This window comes from Bos taurus, chromosome 22 (genome assembly GCF_002263795.3).
Source record: "Bos taurus isolate L1 Dominette 01449 registration number 42190680 breed Hereford chromosome 22, ARS-UCD2.0, whole genome shotgun sequence".
Taxonomy (NCBI): domain Eukaryota; kingdom Metazoa; phylum Chordata; class Mammalia; order Artiodactyla; family Bovidae; genus Bos; species Bos taurus.
The window spans coordinates 18,678,318-18,700,982 of record NC_037349.1 but is presented as its reverse complement, the minus strand read 5'-3'; the positions used below and the strand labels follow the sequence as shown (position 1 = coordinate 18,700,982).

At 42.2% G+C, this 22,665-nt stretch overlaps 1 protein-coding gene and 1 long non-coding RNA gene across 4 annotated transcripts in view; one reads left to right on the top strand and one right to left on the bottom strand.

Annotated features, from left to right (window-relative positions):
* The window catches only part of GRM7 (glutamate metabotropic receptor 7), a 940,532-nt gene that overhangs the window by 866,658 nt on the left and 51,209 nt on the right, over nucleotides 1-22,665 (top strand). For all 3 annotated transcript variants that reach the window (XR_009492289.1, NM_001076055.3, XM_024982891.2), the window contains exon 9: nucleotides 20,514-20,760. Coding sequence is in view for 2 of the 3 variants with exons in the window: in NM_001076055.3 (NP_001069523.3) it covers nucleotides 20,514-20,760 (247 nt within the window). In the remaining variant the exon portion in view is untranslated. The remainder of the gene's footprint in view (nucleotides 1-20,513; nucleotides 20,761-22,665) is intronic.
* LOC112443504 (uncharacterized) overlaps nucleotides 18,225-22,665 on the bottom strand; it is a 730,208-nt gene continuing 725,767 nt past the window's right edge. Inside the window, exon 8 of the long non-coding RNA XR_009492349.1 lies at nucleotides 18,225-19,131. This is a non-coding gene — a long non-coding RNA (uncharacterized lncRNA). The remainder of the gene's footprint in view (nucleotides 19,132-22,665) is intronic.

Here is a 22,665-nt window from a genome sequence, read left to right as displayed (position 1 = left end):
GTCAATAAAGCAGAAATAGATGTTTTTCTGGAACTCTCCTGCTTTTTTGATGATCCAGTGGATGTTGGCGATTTGATCTCTGGTTCCTCTGCCTTTTCTAAAACCAGCTAGAACATCTGGAAGTTCACGGTTCACGTACTGCTGAAGCCTGGCTTGGAGAATTTTGAGCATTACTTTACTAGCGTGTGAGATGAATGCAATTGTGTGGTAGTTTGAGCATTCTTTGGCATTGCCTTTCTTTGGGATTGGAATGAAAACTGACCTTTCCAGTCCTGTGGCCACTGCTGAGTTTTCCAAATTTGCTGGCATATTGAGTGCAGCACTTTCACAGCATCATCTTTCAGGATTTGAAATAGCTCAACTGGAATTCCATCACCTCCACTAGCTTTGTTCGTAGTGATGCTTTCTAAGGCCCATTTGACTTCACATTCCAGGATGTCTGGCTCTAGGTAAGTGATCACACCATTGTGATTATCTTGGTCATGAAGATCTTTTTTGTATAGTTCTTCTGTGTATTCTTGCCACCTCTTCTGAATATCTTCTGCTTCTGTTAGGTCCATACCATTTCTGTCCTTTATGTATTAGAAAGGCTAAAATTTAAGAAGACTGACTATACCAAGTGTCAGAGAAGGTCTACAGGAACTGAAAGTCTCATAGTCTGCTGATAAGAATCTAAAACGATACTGCCACTTGAGAATATACTTTGGAAGTTTCTTAAAGAGTTAATTTTATACCTACTATATGGTCCAGCCCCTTTTCTCCTAGGGTGTGTGTGTGTGTGTGTGTGTATGTACATGTGCATGCGTGCAGTAACATCTGACTTTGCAACCCCATGGACTGTAGCCCACCAGCCTCCTCTGTCCATGGGATTTTCCAGGCAAGAATACTGGAGTGGCTTGCTGTTTCCTTCTCCAGGGGATCTTCCTGACCTAGGGATTGAACCTGAGTCCCTCACGTCTCCTGCACTGATAAACAGATTCTTTACCAGTAGGGCCACCTGAGAAGTCCTTCTCCTAGGTGTTCATGCAAAATCAAATGAACATATGCCCTTATGAAGTCTTATGTATGATGTTCACAAGGGCCTTATTTATAGTAGCCCCACACTGAAAACAACCCAAGTGTCCATGGACAAATGAATTGTTAAATACATGCAGTACTTCCATACAATGGATACAACTCAGGATTAAAAAGCACTAGACTTGAACTTTCAACAATATGGTTGAATCTCAATGCTGCTGAATTAAAGAAGCTCCACATACCAGAGTACATATTATGATATTCTTCATATGAAGTTCTAGAAAATACAATTAATTCACAGTGACTAAAGAACAGATCAGTGGTAGTTTGAAGATGGGGCTGGGTGTGGAGGGGTTAAGAGGACAGATTGAACATCGGTAACAAGGAAGCTTTCGGAGATCGTGTGTGTGTTCGTTATCTTGATCGTAGCAATGATTTCACTGGGCTGTATGTATCTGATCATCAAATTTTGCTCTTTTAATATGTGCAGTTTATTATTTACATCAATAAAGCTATTTAAAGACCAAAAGGATGAGGACCACTCAGGAAGAATCTAACAAAATATAACCAACTGTACTGCATGAACCTAGGTTGAATTTTGAACTGGAGAAAAATCATATGAAACATTTGTTTTTTAATTGGGGAACTTGATTTTTGTGTATTTGATGACACTATGTAATTACTGTCAGATTTCTTAAGTGTGGTAACAGTATTGTGGTTATACAGTAAAACACCCAATTTTTGGTGATTCGCAGAGTCTGACACAACTGAGCAACTGAACTGAACAGAAATAAAAAAGAGAAAAAATACAATGTATATGGCTTTGAAATTGTTTCGCAGAGAGAGAGAAAGTAAAAAACACTATGGTGGGATCTCAGTGGGGACTGTCCAGATGTTCTTCATTCTGTGTCTGAGTTTCTGAACATTTGTAAGTTTTTAAAATTGGGGGGACATATGTGTAGTGTATGTGCTTACATTGTATCTGGATGAGAAAGAGGGGAAAGTTTCAGTCAATAGATAGTCCAAAAAGATATTACTCAGCCATAAAAAAGAATGAAATTGGTCATTTGTAGAGCTGTGGATGGGCCTAGAATCTATCATACAGAGTGAAGTAAGTCAGAAAAGCGATAATCATATATTAATGCATATATGTGAAACCTAGGAAAATGGTACAGATGAACCTGTTTGCAGGTCATGACAAGAGGGGTTGGACAGTGGGGAGGTTAAAGAGGGAGAGGATATATGTATACACATAATTGATTCAGTTGGTTGTATGCCAGAAGCTAACACAGCATTGTAAAACAGTTATACTAAATTAAAAAAAGAAAAAGAAAAAGTCAACAGAGAATCTGGAGAAACTGCTCTGGGGAGAGAGCTGGGTCTTGTGTGAGATAGCATGTACTATGAATGTTGTAGGGTTCTCAGTGGGTCTTTGAGGGTGTATGCTGCAAAAGGAATTACAGACTGAGTTGCATTACAAATGTTCTTGATTGCATCAGAACTGAGATGCATGTTACAGTTCTAAGTGATACACCGAGTCTCAGCTTGGCCTCTTAGGAGCACAGGTGCAAGTTTATTTGGAGTATCAACACCAACCAGCAGAAGGAAAGAGGTCCAGGCCAAGGGAGAGGTGGTGCTGTGATGCAGACTCAACAGGGTCTCAGTTGAAGGAGAAGGGGGTGAGGCTTAGGCAGCAGGAGTCTCCTCAGACAAGGCAATTCCCACAGAGGGCCACCAGCTGAGAGCAGAATCCGCAGCATCTGGGGGAATAAATCCAGATTCCTGCTGATCCTGAAAGAGGATCCCACTACAGGACAGCGTGACATCCCTAACACCCTGCCCCCACCCCCAGCTCTTGTACCTGTTGTTCATACTTGTACAAGTTGCACAGGACTATATGTTCACAATGCTTGTGAACTGGTGAATAATTATCCAATCACTTCTATACATTGTGGTATACTGATTTCAAACTTTAAATTTTATTCAAGTCATGTCTTAACTTTCCTCAATTCATGTCATAAAATGGAGAATATAGGTTTTATTTTCCTTACCTGTTGTTAGCTGGAGAAAGTAGGCACTTTCTGGGGTTCAAGGGTAAAGACTGCAATACATTGTCACAAATGTCTTTACAAATGGCCTTGCCCAAATTCCACAACTATGAAGTGGAAGAGAAAAATGAGAATTCAGGTTTCTGCATACCTGAGTCCAGTGACCTCATCTCTACACCCTTAATGTCTGTCTTAGTCCTAATAGTGACACAGACAGCATCACTTTTCTGACCACAAGGGAAGCTTGTCCTGAAACGTCACTGCTGGGTATTAGCTGCACACTGAAGCTTTCTGGTGGAGGAACAAGTGGAACAGTCTCCCCTGTAACACCCTGTAAGCCAAGCCCCCCAGAGTCCAGGAAGATGTATAACTGCTCAGTTCCTTATGATTACAGCTATTTTCCAAGTCTGAACAGTCTCCTCTCCCCTGGCCAGCTAACCCCCCCAGCTCCTTGACGGGCAGAGGTGTTTGCACATGAAGCCACCCCCAAGGCTGTCTCTGTTTCATGGTCACTGGAGAATGAACCCCCTTTGGTCCTCTCCCTTGACTTGGATCGCCTTCCACAGGGTGCTAGTTCTGGGCTTCATCCCCTAGTCTGTGTAGTCCGCATTTTCCATCTGTTCTGAACATCCATAAAGGATTAGACCTTTCCCACTGCAAGGATGGATCTCCTTTCAGCCTGTCTCTTTATGGGTATTATGCACAGAGTCTCTTCCTGGAGAGGAATCGCCAAGTGTCCTTTATCCCATGTTCTGTATAAGCTAAACAGCTAGAAGGTGGATGAAGGCAGACAGAGTACTGTCTCACCACACAAAGAAAAAGACACCGGGGTAGTCAATGTTTACTGGCAAATCACAGAATTCCAATGTACCTTCCCAGTGGGGCTTAGTCCCCCTCCTCCCCTACACCTGGTGTCTTTGGTCTACCCTTGACCTTCTCCAGTCAGTCAGTAATCATCTCATAAACACTTTGACAGAACCATCAGACACTGCAACCTGTTCATGCTTCAGACAATATCTACATTCCATCTATGTATTACTTTTTTTTTTTTTTCTGCCTGCTCAAGCACACTTTTACTATTGGGGCATCTGCCTTGGTGTAAGTCTGTGTACCTTTGGGGAAAAGATAGCAACACTGAATCCTCTCGACAAGCAGCTGGATTTGGCAAGGAAATTGGACACAGTTTCAATCGCGTGCAGAGGGGGTTTGCTCATTATTCTTAGTAGGGAATATAGACTTAAATAGAAAACATACTTACACAAATATGCAATCTGTGGTCAAGAAAGGGAATTTTCTGTCAGTTCCCTTTAGAAATAGTTAGAGCTGTTTGTTTTCCCAAGCATTGGCAATTAAAGCCTCGGAGAATGAAAAATTAAACAGTTCTGTGATTTACTGTTTTATTAGATACGCTTTTTAGTTGAATGTGAAAATCAGTGTAGTAAAATAAGCTGTAGAATCAAAAGGATTCAACTTACATCTTAGCTTTGTTCCTGATTACTGTGACCCTGCACAAGTCATGTGAGTGCTCTGCTAACTCAGGATTTCAACTTAACATTCTCTGAATGTACTCACTCTAAGAACCAACTTCTACTCAAAAAGTATTTATGGCTCAGAAAGAGAGTTTTACTCATTGGGATGCTTCTATTTGTACCTCACTTTAAAATTACTTTCTGGACTGTTAACCCTTATTAGTTAAAATAATATTTTTGAGGTCATTTGTTACAGGTCTATTCCTGCCATCATAAGCTTAAATTCCTGTAGGAGAGAAACTGTTGAGATAAATGAATCCATGATTATGTTGATGATCACTGATTGTAACATGCACTATGAATAATAATAATAATAATAAAATAGGCTGCTATGTTAGAGAATCATGTAAGGAGAAAATTCAAGTTGGTGAAGCAGTGGTGTGGCCATAGAAAGTCTGTTCAAGAAAATACATGAAGTTAACCTCAAAGATGGGACAGGAGTCATTTGGATGAAGAACTCAGGCAAAATACCATTGTGGGCAGACAGACTGGTATGTATGGTGTGTGCTAAGTCCCTTCGTTGGAAATAAGCTTGAAGCACCCAAGAAGCCAGCACAGATAAATCTTAGTCAAGAGACTAATCAAGAGGCTAGAATTGCAGCTGGTCCAGAGACTACAGGGCAATGGGAAGTCTAGAGGGGACCAGGTTGTCTGATTTTCAGTTTTTATAGAGATCATCTTGGTTACTCTGAAGAGTACTGCTTAGAGGGAGGCAAGAAATGGAAGAAATGAAACCAGTTGGGATGCTACAATAGCACCCTAGGAACAGTGTCCAAGTGCATCATTGTCTTCACCATCACCGTCATCTTCATCAACCATGAACAGCTCCCACCTGAGAACTTACAAATATACCCTCTGTCCTCTGTGCTTAAGTGTGTTAACTGGTTAATCATACTTAAGACAAGGGCTGGGGCAGTGGGAAGAGAATAGACTCCATAAGTATTTTACAGATAATACTAGCTAACGGAGTAATAGACTACATATAAAGGGAAAATGTGAAGGAACAGCAGGTTTTTAAGAACAACCCTTAAAAGTTCCAATTTGTGCAACCAAGTAGATGGAAGTCACAATCCTGAGATAAAGAATATTAGTATTATTTATGTATATATTTATATCTATCTACCTACCTGTATACATACATACACAAGGGAATACTACTCAGCTATAAAAGAGAGTGAAATAATGTCATTTACAGCAACATGGATGTACCTAGAGATTATCACACTAAGTGAAGTAAGCCAGAAAAAGACAAATACCATATGGTATCACTTACATGTGGAATCTAAAAATATAACACAAATGAGCTTATCTGCAAAAGATAAACAGAATCACAGACATAGAGAGCCGACTTGTGGTTACAGGGAGGGGAAGAATAGGGAAGGGATGGACCGGGAGTTTGGGGTTAGCAGATGTAAACTACTCTGTATTGAATGGATAAACAGCAAGGTTCTACTGTTGAGCACAAGGACCTACCTTCAGTATCCTGCAATGAACCATAATGGAAAAGAACATAAAGAATCATTTGTTGTATAGCAGAAATTTGTACAACACTGTAAATCAATGACACTTCAGTAAATTTAAAAGAGTATAAGTACAAAGCCAGGTTTTGCAAGAAAATCTCCACTTTCAACATGGTTTGAGATGCTGATTTGACTGTGGCAGCAGCCCTATGAAGTTGATGAAGATGATAAGCCTTGCATTGAAGATGATAAATATGTACCTGCATATAACTGAGAATAACCTTTACAGAAACTTCTTCAGGGCACTCTGCTCTTTGGGCCTGGACTCTATGTAGATAGTACTCCCACACCATGAAGACCTTTCATGCTTTGTCTTTTTCCCATAAATAATGTACGGTGATTTCGTAAGTCAAGATGGAATAGAAAATTTGCCATTAAAATTATTTTTTTAGACTCATTCATGCATTTTTCTTAGTTTATATCAAAGTTTGACATGGTTTCAAGAAACAATAGACCTCTTTTTTCCATAAGTTATAATGGCTCTATACATGAGCCTGGGCAGTTTCTGTTGAGAGAATCTACTTGCATGCTTGCCATTTAATCATTTTGTGGATCTCTTTAGCACTTTCTAGAGAAAGTAGGCTTATTTTCTTAAGAAGGGAAGATTGAGAATTCCAATTGGGAATACATGCAGGGTAGAAGCTTGGAAAGAGACTCTTAACCAGAGATGTAAATGATGGTGAAGGATTAGCTTTGGGTGATTGGGATTAGATTAGGATATGAGCTCATGAAGGTTGGAGGAGATGAAGCTGGCATAAATTTCTGGGGCCTTGCACTCCAGAAGAGTGGCAGGATTGAACTGTGCTGATATCATTTGAAAGCCTTTGCAAATATTTTTAGTCAGGTTGCTTGGAAAAGGGAGACCACATTTATTTTTTAAGAGAGCTCAAACCTGCTCTGGATTTGTATAGTGTTGGTGTGATTTCAGTTCAGTTTAGTCACTCAGTTGTGTCCAACTCTTTGCGACCCCATGAACTGCAGCACGCCAGGCCTCCCTGTTCATCACCAACTCCTGGAGTTCACTCAAACCCACGTCCATCGAGTCAGTGATGCCATCCAGCCATCTCATCCTCTGCCGTCCCCTTTTCCTCCTTCCCCAATCCCTCCCAGAATCAGAGTCTTTTCCAATGAGTTAACTCTTCGCATGAGGTGGCCAAAGTACTGGAGTTTCAGCTTTAGCTTCATTCCTTCCAAAGAACACCCAGGGCTGATCGCCTTTAGAATGGACTGGTTGGATCTCCTTGCAGTTACTAACTTGGGGTTTGCATAAAAGGAGGTAGAATATTAAGAAAGTGAGTCCTTGGTTTTTCCCTTACTTTTCTTTCTTCCCAGTCCAGTCCATCCACATGTTCTTTTATTTTTTTCTCTCAACGTAGCTATCATTTGTCCCCTCAGCACCCCTGATCACTATTATCCTAATCTGAGCCATTCCACTTTCTAAAGGTGAATTTTTTAAGTGATACTTATTGATGATTCAGAAAAGCTCCGGGAGGGATCTGAATTGAACAAACAAAATGCATATACATTAGTAGTTAAGTCAAAGTCAGCATTTTTTGGTCAAAAAAAAAAAAAAAGCAAAACTCAATGACTGAACACGTCATTGGGTTGTCATGGCAACCGTTTCTTTCTTTTTTTTTTTTTTTCTATTGTGAGGAGACAATTGGGTGCTGACCTAAGCGTTAGCCTATGCTTTTTGAAAGAAAAGCTCCCATCCTTCCAGAAGGGCAGGGTTGTTGATTTTTAGTGCAGTTTCAGGCTCTAAAAGGGTCACTCTTGATAGTTATACTTTCTTGTCTAGTGAACACATGACGGGGGGTAAAGAGGTTAAGTACCAGCGCCCCAGGACAACACAGTCCATCCTTCCCCTTTGCCAAACGAGAAGAACCCCCTTTACAGGGAATCCACAGGAACATTGCACACTTACTTCTTTCTGTCAGGTACCCTTCTGAGTCTGTTCTCTGGGATCACCCAGAGACAAAGCCAAAGACCACAAATATAACCTCTTATCGTTGTGTCCCCCATATTTCCTTCCCCACCAGTATCAATGAGGCCCCTTGAATTTGCCACCACAGTGCTAGGTACTGGGGATACGACAGTGAGCTAAGCAGATGCTTCCTGGTGGCAGAAATAGATGCTAATCACACACACACACACACACAAGTGTTTAGATGTGAATTACTGAGATTGCTTTGGGAGCCTGTAACAGGATGGAAAGACATGGTCTTGGCTAGAAGAGTCTTGGATGAGGAAGTGATGCCGGAGTGGTGAGAGCTGAAGAATGAACAGATGAGGGAGGCGGTGTGGGAAACACTGCAAGGAAAGGGATCCAAACATGCAAAGGCCCTGTGGCAGGAGATGGGCCTCCCTGTTGACTCAGTGGTGAAGAATCCTCCTTCAGGGGAGGAGACCTGGGTTCAATTCCTGGGTCAGGACGATGCTCTAGAGAAGGAAATGGCAACCCACTCTAGTATCTTTGCCTGGGATATCCCATGGACAGAGGAGCCTGGTGGGCTCCAGTCCATGGGGTGGCAGAGTCAGACATGACTGAGTGACGGACTCTCATACACTCTGGCAGGAGAGAGCAGGGCAGATTCAGGGAAGTGAAAGAGGCCAGTGTGGCTGGGGGCATATGATGAACTGTGACATGGAGATGAGTGAGTGGCTTTGATTTGGGCTTGGGTTTGGCAAATGAGTGAAGACCATCTCATTCATCAACCATATATGCAACTTGTTCCCTGTACCAGGCATGAGGATGCCGAGATAAATTAAAACACGGTTCCTGCCTTGAACTGCTCACTTCTGAATGCTCCCTCCCTCCCCGACATGCACAAAGTATTCTGGTTCTGTTCCTAGTGTAGGGGACAATTTATCTCTGTGCTTTAAATCTTCTGTTTATTAGCTTTGAATACTTTGACTGGATCAGAGCAGTGCCTCTAGTTACAGGACTGGGGAAGACAGGAAGCCAATGCAACTGCTAAAGGAAAAATTATCTGGAAAGATGGGAAGAAATGCAGCTGTTTGGAAGCAAACAGCCTCTGGATGTGGTTACACCATCCAGCGCACATAAATTGTACCGGGGTGGCATTTAGACCATGGGTTCAGAGTTTAAGAGGTAGGACCACTTATAAGTCATCTCCTCTGCCACCGCTCTGGGAAGTGAGCCCATGCACCTCACGGTGCATCACTATCCACGCTTGCAAATGCTATGTGAGCTACTTGAGAACCCGCAGGAGTTAGTCAGTGGCAGATCCTACCTCCAGACCCAGAACTTTTGACTCCAGTGCGAGTGCACTTGTCATATGTTTCACTGCTCTTGGCTGCACAGTGTATATGTCCTAGATTGTATTCACTCATCTGTCCAGCTGCTATGAACTCAGTACTTTTAAGTTCCAGGAGCTCTGTAGGGTAGGTCAAAATATATGGTCTGTGCTATCATGAGGATAGTCTATTGAGGGGATACTTATTTATTAAATAGACACTCAACTGAATAATCCTAATTTGTGATTGATGTGATGAAGGGTGACAGTATGTTCTGTGAGCAGGCAGAAGAGGAAGGACATAGTTTCCATTTGAGGGTCAGAGAAGCCCTCCTCAAGGAAGTGAGACTGAGACCCAAAAGGCAGATAGGAGGGAGCCAGGAACAGATGAGAGGGAACAGCATGTGAAGCAGAGGGAACAGCATGTGAAAAAGTCTTGCAGATGAACAGTGCACTGCATATCAGAAGCACTTAGATAAGGTGAGGGAAGGTGGAAGGAGGGCCCTGCAGAGTTCCTGGGGCCAGAAGCACTGTCTCTTCATCCAAAGTATCATGGAAGGTTGAGTTAATGCAGTAAGACAGCTGGAGCCCCCAACACTATAGGCCTCAGCATTGAGTTTTAAAGAGGAATGAGACCTGCAAAAATCCCTCTTAGGTCTGCTAAGAAGTGTGGGCAGGTTCAGAGGGCAGATTCAGGAGGTACAGACAGAGGCAAGACTCTAGGCCCTCGGGAGTGAATGGGTAAGAAACTGTACTTTTGAGATCCATGATCCAGGACCTCAGAAACAACAAGAAAGGAACATGGATCTGGTGACAGTAAGATCAAAGCATGAACCAGTCGGCCACTCCTCTTCAGCCTTCCTCACTCCCTCTTGTTCTGTTTCTTCCTGCAGGATGAGTGTTACTTCTCTGCCCCCATCTCAGAGCCCTCACCATTGCAGTAAAGGGCACAGGCTGAGCAACTTTTTATCTACAATTTGCTGAGCAGCTGGATTGTAGTTATTTTCTCCTGTTAGATTTAAACTAAACCTCAGCTGAGGTCCTCGCTGAGGAGTTCAGAGCACAAGTTACCCCTGGGTGGGCAGTTCTGGCCCTGAGGTCTAGCTGTTAGCCACTCTGCCCATCAGCCATGGCCACCGTTGGCTGAGTGGGTCCCACAGCACAGAGTGGGGCCCACTGAGTCAGGAGAGAAGTTGAGGAGCCTGTGCCTGTCCACACCCACAGTGCTGCACCAGAGACAGTGGAAAAGCAGGGAAGCAAAAATGATACATAAAAAGTATGAGCTAATGCAAGGGGAAGGGCGAATCTGAAGGGAAGGAAGGGAGCTGCCATAGGTCAGCAGTAAGATGGGGAAGGTACAGTCCAGAGCGGACAGAGGAAGACAGACAAAATTAACAGGTAGAACTAACAGGAGGAAAGACAGCTGCTGGATGATGATCAAAACCTGCCAAAGTTCATCAGAAAGTCATTGCCAATGTCTCTGAAAACTGAGAGAAGGCCCCTCTTTTTATAAGGATTCGACACTGTCTTCTTGTCAGTGACACTCCAGGCCGGTCTCAATGAACACTTTACAAGCCCAATTTAAAACACGTGAACTATTCCCAAGAGATGCCAAAACTGTCTCTCTCTCTCTCAGCCATTAATTCAGCATCAGTATTTTCATTGGATTCCTGTCTTTTTTATGTTCACAAGAACCTGAAAGATGACTTTACAAGTTGGCAAGATGAGACAGCTTTGCACTTCTATAAGTGGAATATTTCAAATGACAGCTTTAGAAGTGGAATATATTAAGTTCTTTTTAATGCCCTGGTTTACTTGCAGAGTGATACAGAACATCATCGTATGTTACCTAATGTGTTCCCCAGTGAGGTACATGTCAGTACTTTCTTATTATAAGACAGGATCCGACACTGCCTCCTACAAAATGCTGCTAGGTTCAGTCTTGAAGAATATGGCCAAGGGTTCCTGGAGAGCCAGGGAATCTGGCAGAAATGTGTTTCTGCAGGCTGACAGCGGGGTGGGGAAGGGTGAAGGGGTTCACCTTTGTATGTTAAATCACAACAAGGCGGGGACCTAACATTTGTGGGGCTCTTGAACCAGCAGGAATGGTAAATAACCTTCTAGATAATAGAACAGACAGGGCCAATGTTGGCTGTATAAAAGAGTGAAACTCCTGCCTTGTAGCTGGAGGAGGAAAAAAGCTTGAAATCAAAATTGAGGGATAGCAGGGCTGGTGAGGGGGGAAAAAATCCTGTGTATCAGTGTGTGTAGGCTGTGCTCATAGGTGCCCAGCAAAATCAGAAGTGACTGCCTGGAAGAATTAGCTATGAGGACGGCGCACAGCTCATTAGGATGACATGGGAAGTGAAACCCCGGTCTTCCCAAGGATGTGGTCAACTGGAATAACAGCATCTCACTGATGACGTGACATGGGAATAGACAAAGCATCAGGCTCTTGATCAGGAGAGCAGAGAACTGAGATGTAGGTGATTTCAAGCATGACATAATCACTTATTTCATGCTCCAGGAACTGATTTGCATCCACCTGGAGTGTGTGTCCTTATGTCCCTCCAAAAAAATAATGTGATTGTGTGTTGACTTAGCATCATGTCTGCCTGGAGATACTAAATGAGAAAAACAAAACAGTCAAATGAGGTCTTGTCCAATAATCATCCAGTTCAGTTCAGTTCAGTCGCTCAGTCATGTCCGACTCTTTGCGACCCCATGAATTGTAGCACACTAGGCCTCCCTGTCCATCACAAACTCCCAGAGTTCACCCAGACTCACATCCATCGAGTTAGTGATGTCATCCAGCCATCTCATCCTCTGTCGTCCCCTTCTCCTCCTGCCCCCAATCCCTCCCAGCATCAGAGTCTTTTCCAATGAATCAACTCTTCGCATGAGGTGGCCAAAGTATTGGAGTTTCAGCTTTAGCATCATTCCTTTCAAAGAACACCCAGGACTGATTTCCTTTAGAATGGACTGGTTGGATCTCCTTGCAGTCCAAGGGACTCTCAAGAGGCTTCTCCAACACCACAGTTCAGAAGCATCAATTCTTTGGTGCTCAGCTTTCTTCACAGTCCAACTCTCACATCCATACACGGCCACTGGAAAAACCATAGCCTTGACTAGACAGACCTTTGTTGGCAGAGTAATGTCTCTGCTTTTCAATATGATATCTAGGTTGGTTATAACTTTCCTTCCAAGGAGTAAGCATCTTTTAATTTCATGGCTGCAGTCACCATCTACAGTGATTTGGGAGCCCAAAAAAATAAAGTCTGACACTGTTTCCACTGTTTCCCCATCTATTTCCCATGAAGTGATGGGACTAGATGCCATGATCTTCGTTTTCTGAATAATCACCCAGTTGCTTCCATTATTTATAATTTCACGCCATACACCTGTCCACAGAGTGTGTCCCAAAATGTTTGGAATGTGTGTCTGTATTCTTTTATAGATATTGTCTGTTACTCTTTACAAATTGCCTATTCAAAGATAACAGGTTTGAATGGAACAGCATGAAAATCATCTGCCAAAGATGGGGCCATGTACTCTAATAAAGACTCTTCCATTTTTTGTGCATGCCACCAGGCAGTATACTATCTTTTAATATTCCAAATGGTCAGAATGTCTCTATGGTCATGGTAGAATGAGAGATTTTATATCAGACACTCTGGTAACAAATTTCTTTGGTTTGAATTTTTACTGACTTGTCAGAGGTGAAGTAGTTTGCCCACAGTCACCAACCAATAATCCAAGGCTGAGTTTGAAATCACTTCTAACAAGAAAGATCTTGTTTTCCCATTACACCATCCCTCCAGAAGATGCGAGTATCTTTCCTCATCATCATACTGAATCCTTTTATCATCAGGCATTATTTCATTACTGTGCAAAAGCCTTCAGCATGTTGACCCTCTGGAAACTGAGAAAGTCTTACTGGAAACACCCTGTCTCATTTCCAGCCATGTGTCATTATTATTTCTCATAAATATGGTGACTCTGATCAGGAACCAAGGGGTCCAGGTGGCAAGGATCAAAAACACTGGTCTTAACTGCTAAGAATTTGCATTTCAATTTAGACACATGGGTGTTCCAGACATTTGTCAGATAAAAATGTATGCTTTATCTCTACTCTGCCTACATCAGACACAGTTTTCATTTTTGCTGTACAGATTTTGGGATGTCATGAGAACTGTGAAACTTCTCCCATCCTACCAGACTCTGTGAAAGCCTCCTTGTCCCAGTTTTCAGTGGTCACCTGGGAATGCACTTAATTGGTTATTTCTCATAATAGTCAATGACAGGATAGGGGTTTGAACAGACTTTCAAACAAAATAGAAGCACACTTAATGAGATGTTTTTCCCTAAAATAGGTTGTCATTCAGTGGATTCCATAAGAAAGATGATCATTTCAAAGTGTATTAATACTAAAATGATATGAAAGAGAACAACATAGAAAACAAGTCATTTTATGTTATAGCTAATAAATCAATCATCAATACTGACAGCCTTGGTTGAGTGGTTCCTACATGCTAGGCACCCTCCTGTGTATTTCACAATGGGCCACCAATTCGATCCCAACAGCCTTACAAGACAGCTAGCATTACGGCCTCAACTCTAGAAACAAAGAGCTAGAGATCCACACGTAATAGCCAAACAACGACGACGATGATGATAACTAACAGACTGCAGATAATTGCTTTCCTTAGAACAATCCTCCATGAATGCCAAGGCTATTTCTAATATCCAATACTTCCTCCAAGTGTAGAACTTACTGTGTAACCAGAATTTAGTGAAGTGCAGGCAATGAGTTTATTATCCAATCAGCTCTGCTATAATATGACTTATGCATTCTTAGACGTCACCATGCTATGCAAAATTGCACAATGAAAGTACTAGATTTATGGGGAAAATTGGGTTATAGGGACACTTTAAGTACAAGGAGACTTTGGACTGAACATCAAATGCAAAACAGGGTATCAGAGGTGAAAAGGTGAGCAAAGGACATGCCCAGGGACAAGCAGGCGGGGCCGAGTACACACTATGGGAAAAAGGACTGGTGAGCAGTGTCGACACCTTGCATATTTGATTCTAGGCTGTGATCCTTCTGCCACTAGAATGTGGCTCCCTGACTGCAGAAAGAATGCTCTGCCACTGTCACAGCGGCCTGTGTGGCTACTTGGTAGTGGCCTACTGCTATCCACCACTGTGGATACCTCTGTATCTATGGGTTTCACATCCATGGATTCAGCAAACTGCAGGTGAGAAATATTTGGAAAAAAAAAAATTTCCAGAAAGCTCCAAAAAGCAAACTTTGAATTTTCAGCATATTGGCAACTATTTACATAGCATTTACATGGTATTTATGACTATTTACATAGCATTTACATGGTATTTCGACCCACTCCAGTACTCTTGCCTGGAAAATCCCATGGGCAGAGGAGCCTGGTAGGCTACAGTCCATGGGATCGCTAAGAGTTGGACGTGACTGAGCGACTTCACTTTTACTTTTCACTTTCATGCATTGGAGAAGGAAATGGCAACCCACTCCAGTGTTCTTGCCTGGAGAATCCTAGGGATTCTGCAGTCTATGGGGTTGCACAGAGTCCGACACAACAAATGTGACTTAGCAGCAGCAGCAACATGGTATTTATGAGTATTTACATAGCATTTGGGCTTCCCAGGTGGCACAGTGGTGAAGAATCCATCTCAATGGAGGAGATGCAAGAGACACAGGTTCTTTCTCTGGGTCAGGAAGATCCCCTGGAGAAGAAAAGGGCAACCCACTCCAGTATTCTTGCCTAGAAAACCCCATGGGCAGAGGAGCCTGCTGGGCTACAATCTATGGGGTTGCAAAGAGTCGGACATGACTGAGCAGCAGGTGTGGCATGGCATTTACACTGCATCAGGTATTACAATTAATCTAGAGATGATTTACAGTATACGAGGGTACATATATGTATACTGCATCATTTTATATAGGGACCTGGGCCTCCTCAGATTTTCGTATCCTCAGGAGGTCTGGGAATCAATCCCTCGTGGATGCCGAGGGTGACTAATCTCACTGAAAATGCCAGTGGTAAGTGGATGATGTACCAACACTGGAGAAGAAAAGTCTCTGTCACATAGCCTATCTGGAAAATACAGCTACCGGTGAATTTATACCATGAAGTCGTTAGCGACATGCCCAGGAATCTCTCAAAACTGTCTTCAATTAAACTGATTCTGAAACTTTGACAGAAGAGTTGGCAACATGCAAAGTTTGTTCAGGAGCAATCTAGACTTTTTGAATTTCTTAGTATTTTACCAATCAATACTTACAGAAGGAGAACGCCAATAACCCTCAGTGCAACATCTATTTATAAAGCAACAATGACATCTCATGGGGTTTTGCAGTCACATTTATGTGACAATGAACTTTTAGACCAAGATGAGAAAATGCACGGGGCAGATTTAGCTGGGCTTTTCCTGGCCCTGAATTCAGCACAAAGCTGTGTCTCTAATGGTATACTTGCTGGCACATGTCAATCAGACAGGACATGAATAGGCCTGGCTTTTTTAGACCCTACATTCTAGTTAATTACTAAGACGTACATTAAAAGTTTAAAATATATGACAGTGAATACTAAGGAAGACTTATCTTAAGGTCTACACACCAATATCCTGATATAAATATTCGGCAGAATATAAATATTAGCAGCTCATATTTCATGTATACGTGTTTCCCAGGCATTGTACTAAGCACTTTCCATATATAAAATGAATTAGGTCATCAGAGTCAGCATTTGAACCCTAAACCATTGTTATCTTCAGTTTGCAAATGAGGAAACTGAGAGCCAGAGGTTCTGTTTATCAGACTTGAAGAACACTGCTTGGTAGAGTAATGTGCAAACCACCACCTGACTTGGAACCCTTTGCCCACATTTTCCTTAGTTGTACAAGCTGGGTTACACATGGTGCTTGGGAGGAAAGCCACATTCAACCAAGGAAAAGAAACTGGATTCTGGAAATGTATTGAAGTTGATAATAAAATTCAGGCTTAAGTATCCCAACACTGCAAGGCAGGGAGCATTTTTCCCACGAGCTCAGGCCATCAAGGATGGACCATGGTGAGGCAATGAGCCTCAGACAGCCAGATGGGACAAGGGCAGTCTGGGACAGGGGATGGGGGAGGAGCTGACCCCAGTAGAGCTGTATGTGCCAGACCCCTATGTGCTGGTAAGAGAGACCAAAATCAACCACTAACACCTTTACATCTCTCAAGAAAGTATAAGGAAGATAAAGCAAAATGGTATAAAATATTCAAAATCAAACAGGGTAATTCTACAATCTGCATTGCTCATTTGACAATAAGCATTGGATAAAACAAGAATAGCCTTGAGACTAAAAAATAAATATGTTGTAATCCACCACAGATTACCACGCTGAGCTCCCTGCATCATACAGCAACTGCCCACTAGCTACCTGTTTTACATACGGTAATGTTTATGCTCACTGCTGATCTTTCAATTCATCCCACCCTCTCCTTCCCCACAAGTCCGTTCTCCGTGTCTGCGTCTCTGTTCCTGCCCTGCAAATAGGCTCACCAGTACCATCTTTCTAGATTCCATAAATACGTATTAATATATGATATTTGTTTTTCTTTTTCTGACTAACTTCACTCTGTATAAGAGACTCTAGATTCATCCACCTCACTTAAGTGGGGAGTGAGGGGCAGGGGGAGGTTCAAGAGAGAGGACATATATGTACTTATGACCAATTCACATAGTTGTATGGCAGAAGCCAACACAACGTATTGTAAAGCAATTATCCTCTAATTAAAAATAAATTAACTGTTGGAATTTGCTTAAAAAAATTGTACTAAAAGGGCTTCTAGGGTGAAAACTCAGAGTCAAAAAGCAAACATCCCACCAAAGGCCAAGAAGAGAGCAACTGAGTTCCCTTCCTGGGGCTGAGCTGGGTTGTATCCCCATGAACAAGTACCTCTGGGTTCTCTGCAGACTGAGGTCTTCCTGTCTTTCTACGTATGTAACTTATTTAAAAATCCTTTCATAATACTTACTACATGCTAGGTCCTATCCTACTTTACAAATACTCATTTAATCACCACAACAGCATCATGAGGTAGGGGGGCTCATGTTATCATCCCCATTTATAGATGTGGAAGCTAAGGCAGACAGAGGCAAAATAATTTGTCCCAGGTCACAAAGCTAGTAAACGGGAATTGAACTCAGATTAGCTCTGGAGTCTTCATTCCTAACCACTCTGCAACATAAAGGATTAAGGGACAGAAATTTGTCCCTTAATGGTCAATGATATTCCTGTTGGTTTTCACAGATTCCTGAAATGTCCCCCGAAATTACAAAAATGTCAAAACAAGTATCAAAGTCTTGATAGATTCCAGCTTGACAAGAACAAAATTACAGACTCCATAAAATAAGCAACTTTGCTACTAGAGTCCTAAATGACTAAGAGGTCTTTCTTGAGAAAAAGCATGTATGTATACACAGACCAGCACAAATATTTACATATGTATAAAGTATACAAGTTATGTATATAAGTCATAAACTCAATAAACTACAGATGGTTTCTTCAACTGCAAAATTTGCTTTTGAGTGGAGAAATAGAAGGAAAGCTTAAGATTCCATGGGTCAGTTTAGATCCCTTTCTTTCTTAGACTGGCTAATCCATGGTTTGCAAAGCCCTTATTAGCAGGATGACAGCAGTGACCATGGGGGACAAAATGACAGCGTCTAAGTTCATAAACCTCTGTTTCAGGGTAAGACTTTCTTGGACAGGGTGGGCAGCAGGGTAGAATGGAGATGAAAGTCTAAAGGTATTCTAATAGGAAAAGATGAGCTTTAAACATATGGTCTAGTTCACAACCAAAAGGATCATTAATTCAATATTGTTGTCTTTATATTTTACATTTATTACGCATTATACAGTTAACGGCTGCCAGCTCCTGTAAAGCATTCAGAAACACGCACATTCAAATTAATGTTTGCTGGAAAACAGTATTCCTTCCAGATGAAAAGCAAAGTCTCTTTTAATTTCTTCTCCAGAGACCCAGACTGAAGAACTAAAGTCAGAAATGGCCAGGCAGCTAATAGATCTGATGGCAATCCCTGTATATTTAGAGAAAGGCTGTCTGACCACTGAGTCATCAGGAGGAAGAAGGTGCCTCTTATCCAAACACAGGAGCTCATCCACTGTGTGCTTCTTAAGTGCCTACTGTCCGTCAGCACCGCAGGCACAGTGACACCACTACCCATCATCACTGCCTTCACTGAACTTGTGGCTCAGTTTGAGAGATGGGCGTTCAGATGATCAGGTTAGTGGGTAGAGGATTACAAACAGGCAGCCATGACCTAAAAACAACATTGTTTTGAAGGCCTGTATGTAGAAGAGGGCAGCAGAGGACAAGATGGTTAGATAGCATCACCGACTCAATGGACATGAACTTGCATAAAACCCAAGAGATAGTGAAGGACAGGGAAGCCTGGCGTGCTGCAGTCCATGGGGTCACAAAGAGTTGGAAATGACTTAGTGACTGAACAACAAATGTCATTAAAGAAGCTGGCTGAGAGTTAAGGTCGTGGGGGAGGCAGGCTGGAATGGATGTTCTAAAATGTAGAGGAACATTCCACACAGAAGGAAACAATAATAAATAAAAATCACACACCTGCCTGTAGAAAAGTCTGTGGTTGAATAAGCATAGCATCTTCAAGAACTTAAGGAGGGCCATGTGGATGAAATCCTGGGGAGAGAGGAAGGAGAGAGGTGAGGAGAGTGGTGGACAATTAGTCTGAGAAACCAGACAAGGGGAAAGACCATGTGGGCCCTTGTAAAACCCATTAAAGATGGGGGATTTTATCCTCAGACACATAGGAAGACACCGTTGTGGAAAACCATGATCAAATGCATTGTCAAGAGACTAGGTTTTCCACTGATGTAAAAGGCTATAGGAACTGGTCACTTGAACTTTTCTTTTTAAATGTACTTGAAATGTACTAATTTATTTACCTACCTATTTTTTACCGGTTTATTTATTTATTCATTTATTTTCAGCTTTACTGAGGTTATCACTGATTAATACAAATTGCATATGTTTAGGTTATATAACATTTTTTAAGAGGTACACTGTGATGATGTAATATACATATGTAGATATTGTGACATGATTTCCACAATCAAGTTAAGGAGCACACCCATCACCTCACAGTGAGTCTAGGCTTTAGAAGTCATGAAAACCACAGACATATCTAAGTGAATGGTGGGCTATGAATCATGACAAGGCACTTCATAAATGCAAACGGACCAAGTCAAGCTGTCTGTAGCTTTCCCCTTACTGATCTTACTCTTCCTCATCCGCTTCAACCCTCATCTTTTCCACTTTAGGCAAGACAATGATATAACACAGTGAAGAATGAGTGAATGGGTGGCTCTACTGATTTCTCAAGAAGCGAAAGAACACAAGGACAGCTGCGAGCACCATCTGAACTACACATAACACATGTCAGGGCAAGGTTTTGTAGCCCCTTAGCAACTCTATAAGCCAACATCACTAGGTCTTGGTCTTGCCCATTGATGCTTTGTAAACCAGAATGAAGCAAGAAGGGCTTACTTTCCAAGGAAACTCAGCTCACTACTCTGTAGGCATGATGAAGGTGAATCCTTTCAAAAAAAAAAATACAGAAAAATACATGTGTTGACATAATGACTTTTTCAAATAAGGTCCCAGGGTATCTGTGCAGTAAGAGATCATGTAATGTTAATTGTTTTGTTAATGTATGGGGGGTAGGAAAAAACTACCCCTTACTCGAGATTGCAAATATGACCTTCCTGGTTTCATATCCAGTTGCCATTCTGAGTAAAGGTACTTCAGATCTGATGCAAGGTTGACGCTGAACCTCTACAAAGCAGACTTTCCAGGACAGACCTGCACTCAGAGCTACCCTATGACTTTAAGCCAATGATATTTATGTGTAAACTCGCCAAGAAATGTGCAGAGCCATTCTGTCTCCCCAGGGTTTATGCTTCCTCTCCCTGTCATGGTCGTGCTTGGCATCACGTTAGGTGTTCAGCCTCCCTCTGCAGCCATTTTATTTGTAATAGTGTCTTGTGTGTTATGTCTCCTAGCTCTACATACAAACCACCACGCTTACAATCTCCATGAACCTAAGTGCATCAGTGGCGCTGGGGATGCTATACATGCCGAAAGTGTACATCATCATTTTCCACCCTGAACTCAATGTCCAGAAACGGAAGCGAAGTTTCAAGGCAGTGGTCACGGCAGCCACCATGTCATCACGGCTGTCACACAAGCCCAGTGACAGACCCAACGGTGAGGCCAAGACAGAGCTTTGTGAAAATGTAGACCCAAACAGTAAGTACCTCTCCTTTCCTTCCGTCTCCTCATCCTGCATCTGGAAGCTCTGGCAGATGTGGTGTATGCTTGCCTTTCTTTGGGGAAAGGCCGTGCGCGCTCTTGTCTTCTCGGCTGGGTTGCCTTGGCGAATGCTGCCGTTTGCTCCTAAGAGTGTGCTCACCACCTCCTTTTTGCTCCCTGTCGGGAAGCAGCTTTCAGAGGCTCTGCTTCAGATGTGTGAAATCTCCCCCATCCCTGGCTTCTTATCCTTTGGTCCCAAGCCCTCCAACTGACATCAACACAGCTGTTGAGCCGCCTTCCTTGTTCCCTTCCTCTTAGGGGATCAACTTCCTGCTAGGGAACCCCAGACACCCCATGGAACTGTAGCAATAGAGATGAAATTGAAATATTTAAGAACTTTGGAAGCATAATTTCTTTCCACTGGAGCATGAGTGTGGAGAAACTTACGATTCTTTACTAAGGAAGCCTTAGTAAAGAAAGCACATCAGATATTTAATGGAACAGGCAAACTTCCATCCAGGTACACAGGCCCAGACACCACCATGCTAATGGCCTCCCCATGTGGGAAAGCATCTGCCAGATCATTGCAGAGGAGTTTTAGCCCATGAAAAATAAAGTATTTGAGGTGAGATTAAGCAGGAAATGCCAGAATTTTATATCTTTGTGGCTTGTCTGCAAATCCTGCATGGCCTTTAGCCATCCCTGCAAATGACTGCAAAGAATATGGACATACAGACGCTAGTTTGTTTAAAAAAGGAAAAGAAAAAGAAAGACAATTTTAGCCGGATTTAAATGCTTAAAATTCCCACTTGCTAACTTTGTTAGTACTATGGTGGTAAGAGTGAATTGCAAATTAAACATACTACTTCCAGGATTGGTTTTCCAAGACAACACTTCATAGGGCTGCAAAGAGTCGGACACAACTGAACCAACTTAGTGCATATAGAATGAAGCAGATTGGTATGTTCATGATGTTTCCTGTTTTATTTAGAGGAGGATTCGGGCTAGCCATTAAGCCATTCAAGACTCACTGTCCAGTTACGACCTGATTTTGTTGTGCCCAAAGATTTACTGCCAAGCAGAAAGCAATTCCTGTTCTGGATACTCTGAGGTACTCCTTGATGCTCTACAACTGAGATCTTTAAAAACCAGCAAACAACTGAGTTTGGCCCTGATAGCTTTTGACAATAGCCATACAAAGATCCATGATCTCAGCCCAATCCATTTCTCAATAGTTAGCTGAATAAATACAGTGAATGCTTGAAAGTCTGTAGACAAGGAAACAAAGGCCCATTACCAACATCATGGGCTTCACTTAGATGTTTCAACAGAAGAGATTTGGGGACAGGGGAGAGGAGGGAGAAACCATGGAGGTATAGGCTCTGTTCTTATGTGTGCAGAACAAACGGTCAGTTCCAGGAAGGGGAATAGAGAGAGAATCACTGTGACAATCACTGGGGTATAGGAAAAGACTTTGGGTTGAGACAGACCTCAGTTCAAAGCCCAGCCACTCCACTCAGCAGCTGTGTGCTTTGACAATCACTGAGTTTTCCTCAAGCTCAGCATGCTCATGTATTAAATGGAGATAATAATATCTAGGTCATATGCATATCATCATGTCTCAGGCATCTGGAGATATGTATGTCAATTGCATGTTAATTTTCTTCCACTTCTGAACAGGTAAAAAGGTTAAAGGCATACCAAACACCACAAGGTAGATGAAACTGGCCAATAAACATACTTCCGTGAACATATTGATGTATCTATTTATATGTATTGTTAAATATACTACATGGTTATACGTCTATAGCATTTGATTCTAGGACCCCTTGCAGGATTTGCATTGTACAAAACCCTTACCCTGAAGATGCTCTAATAGCAGTGTTACATTTATATTTGTGC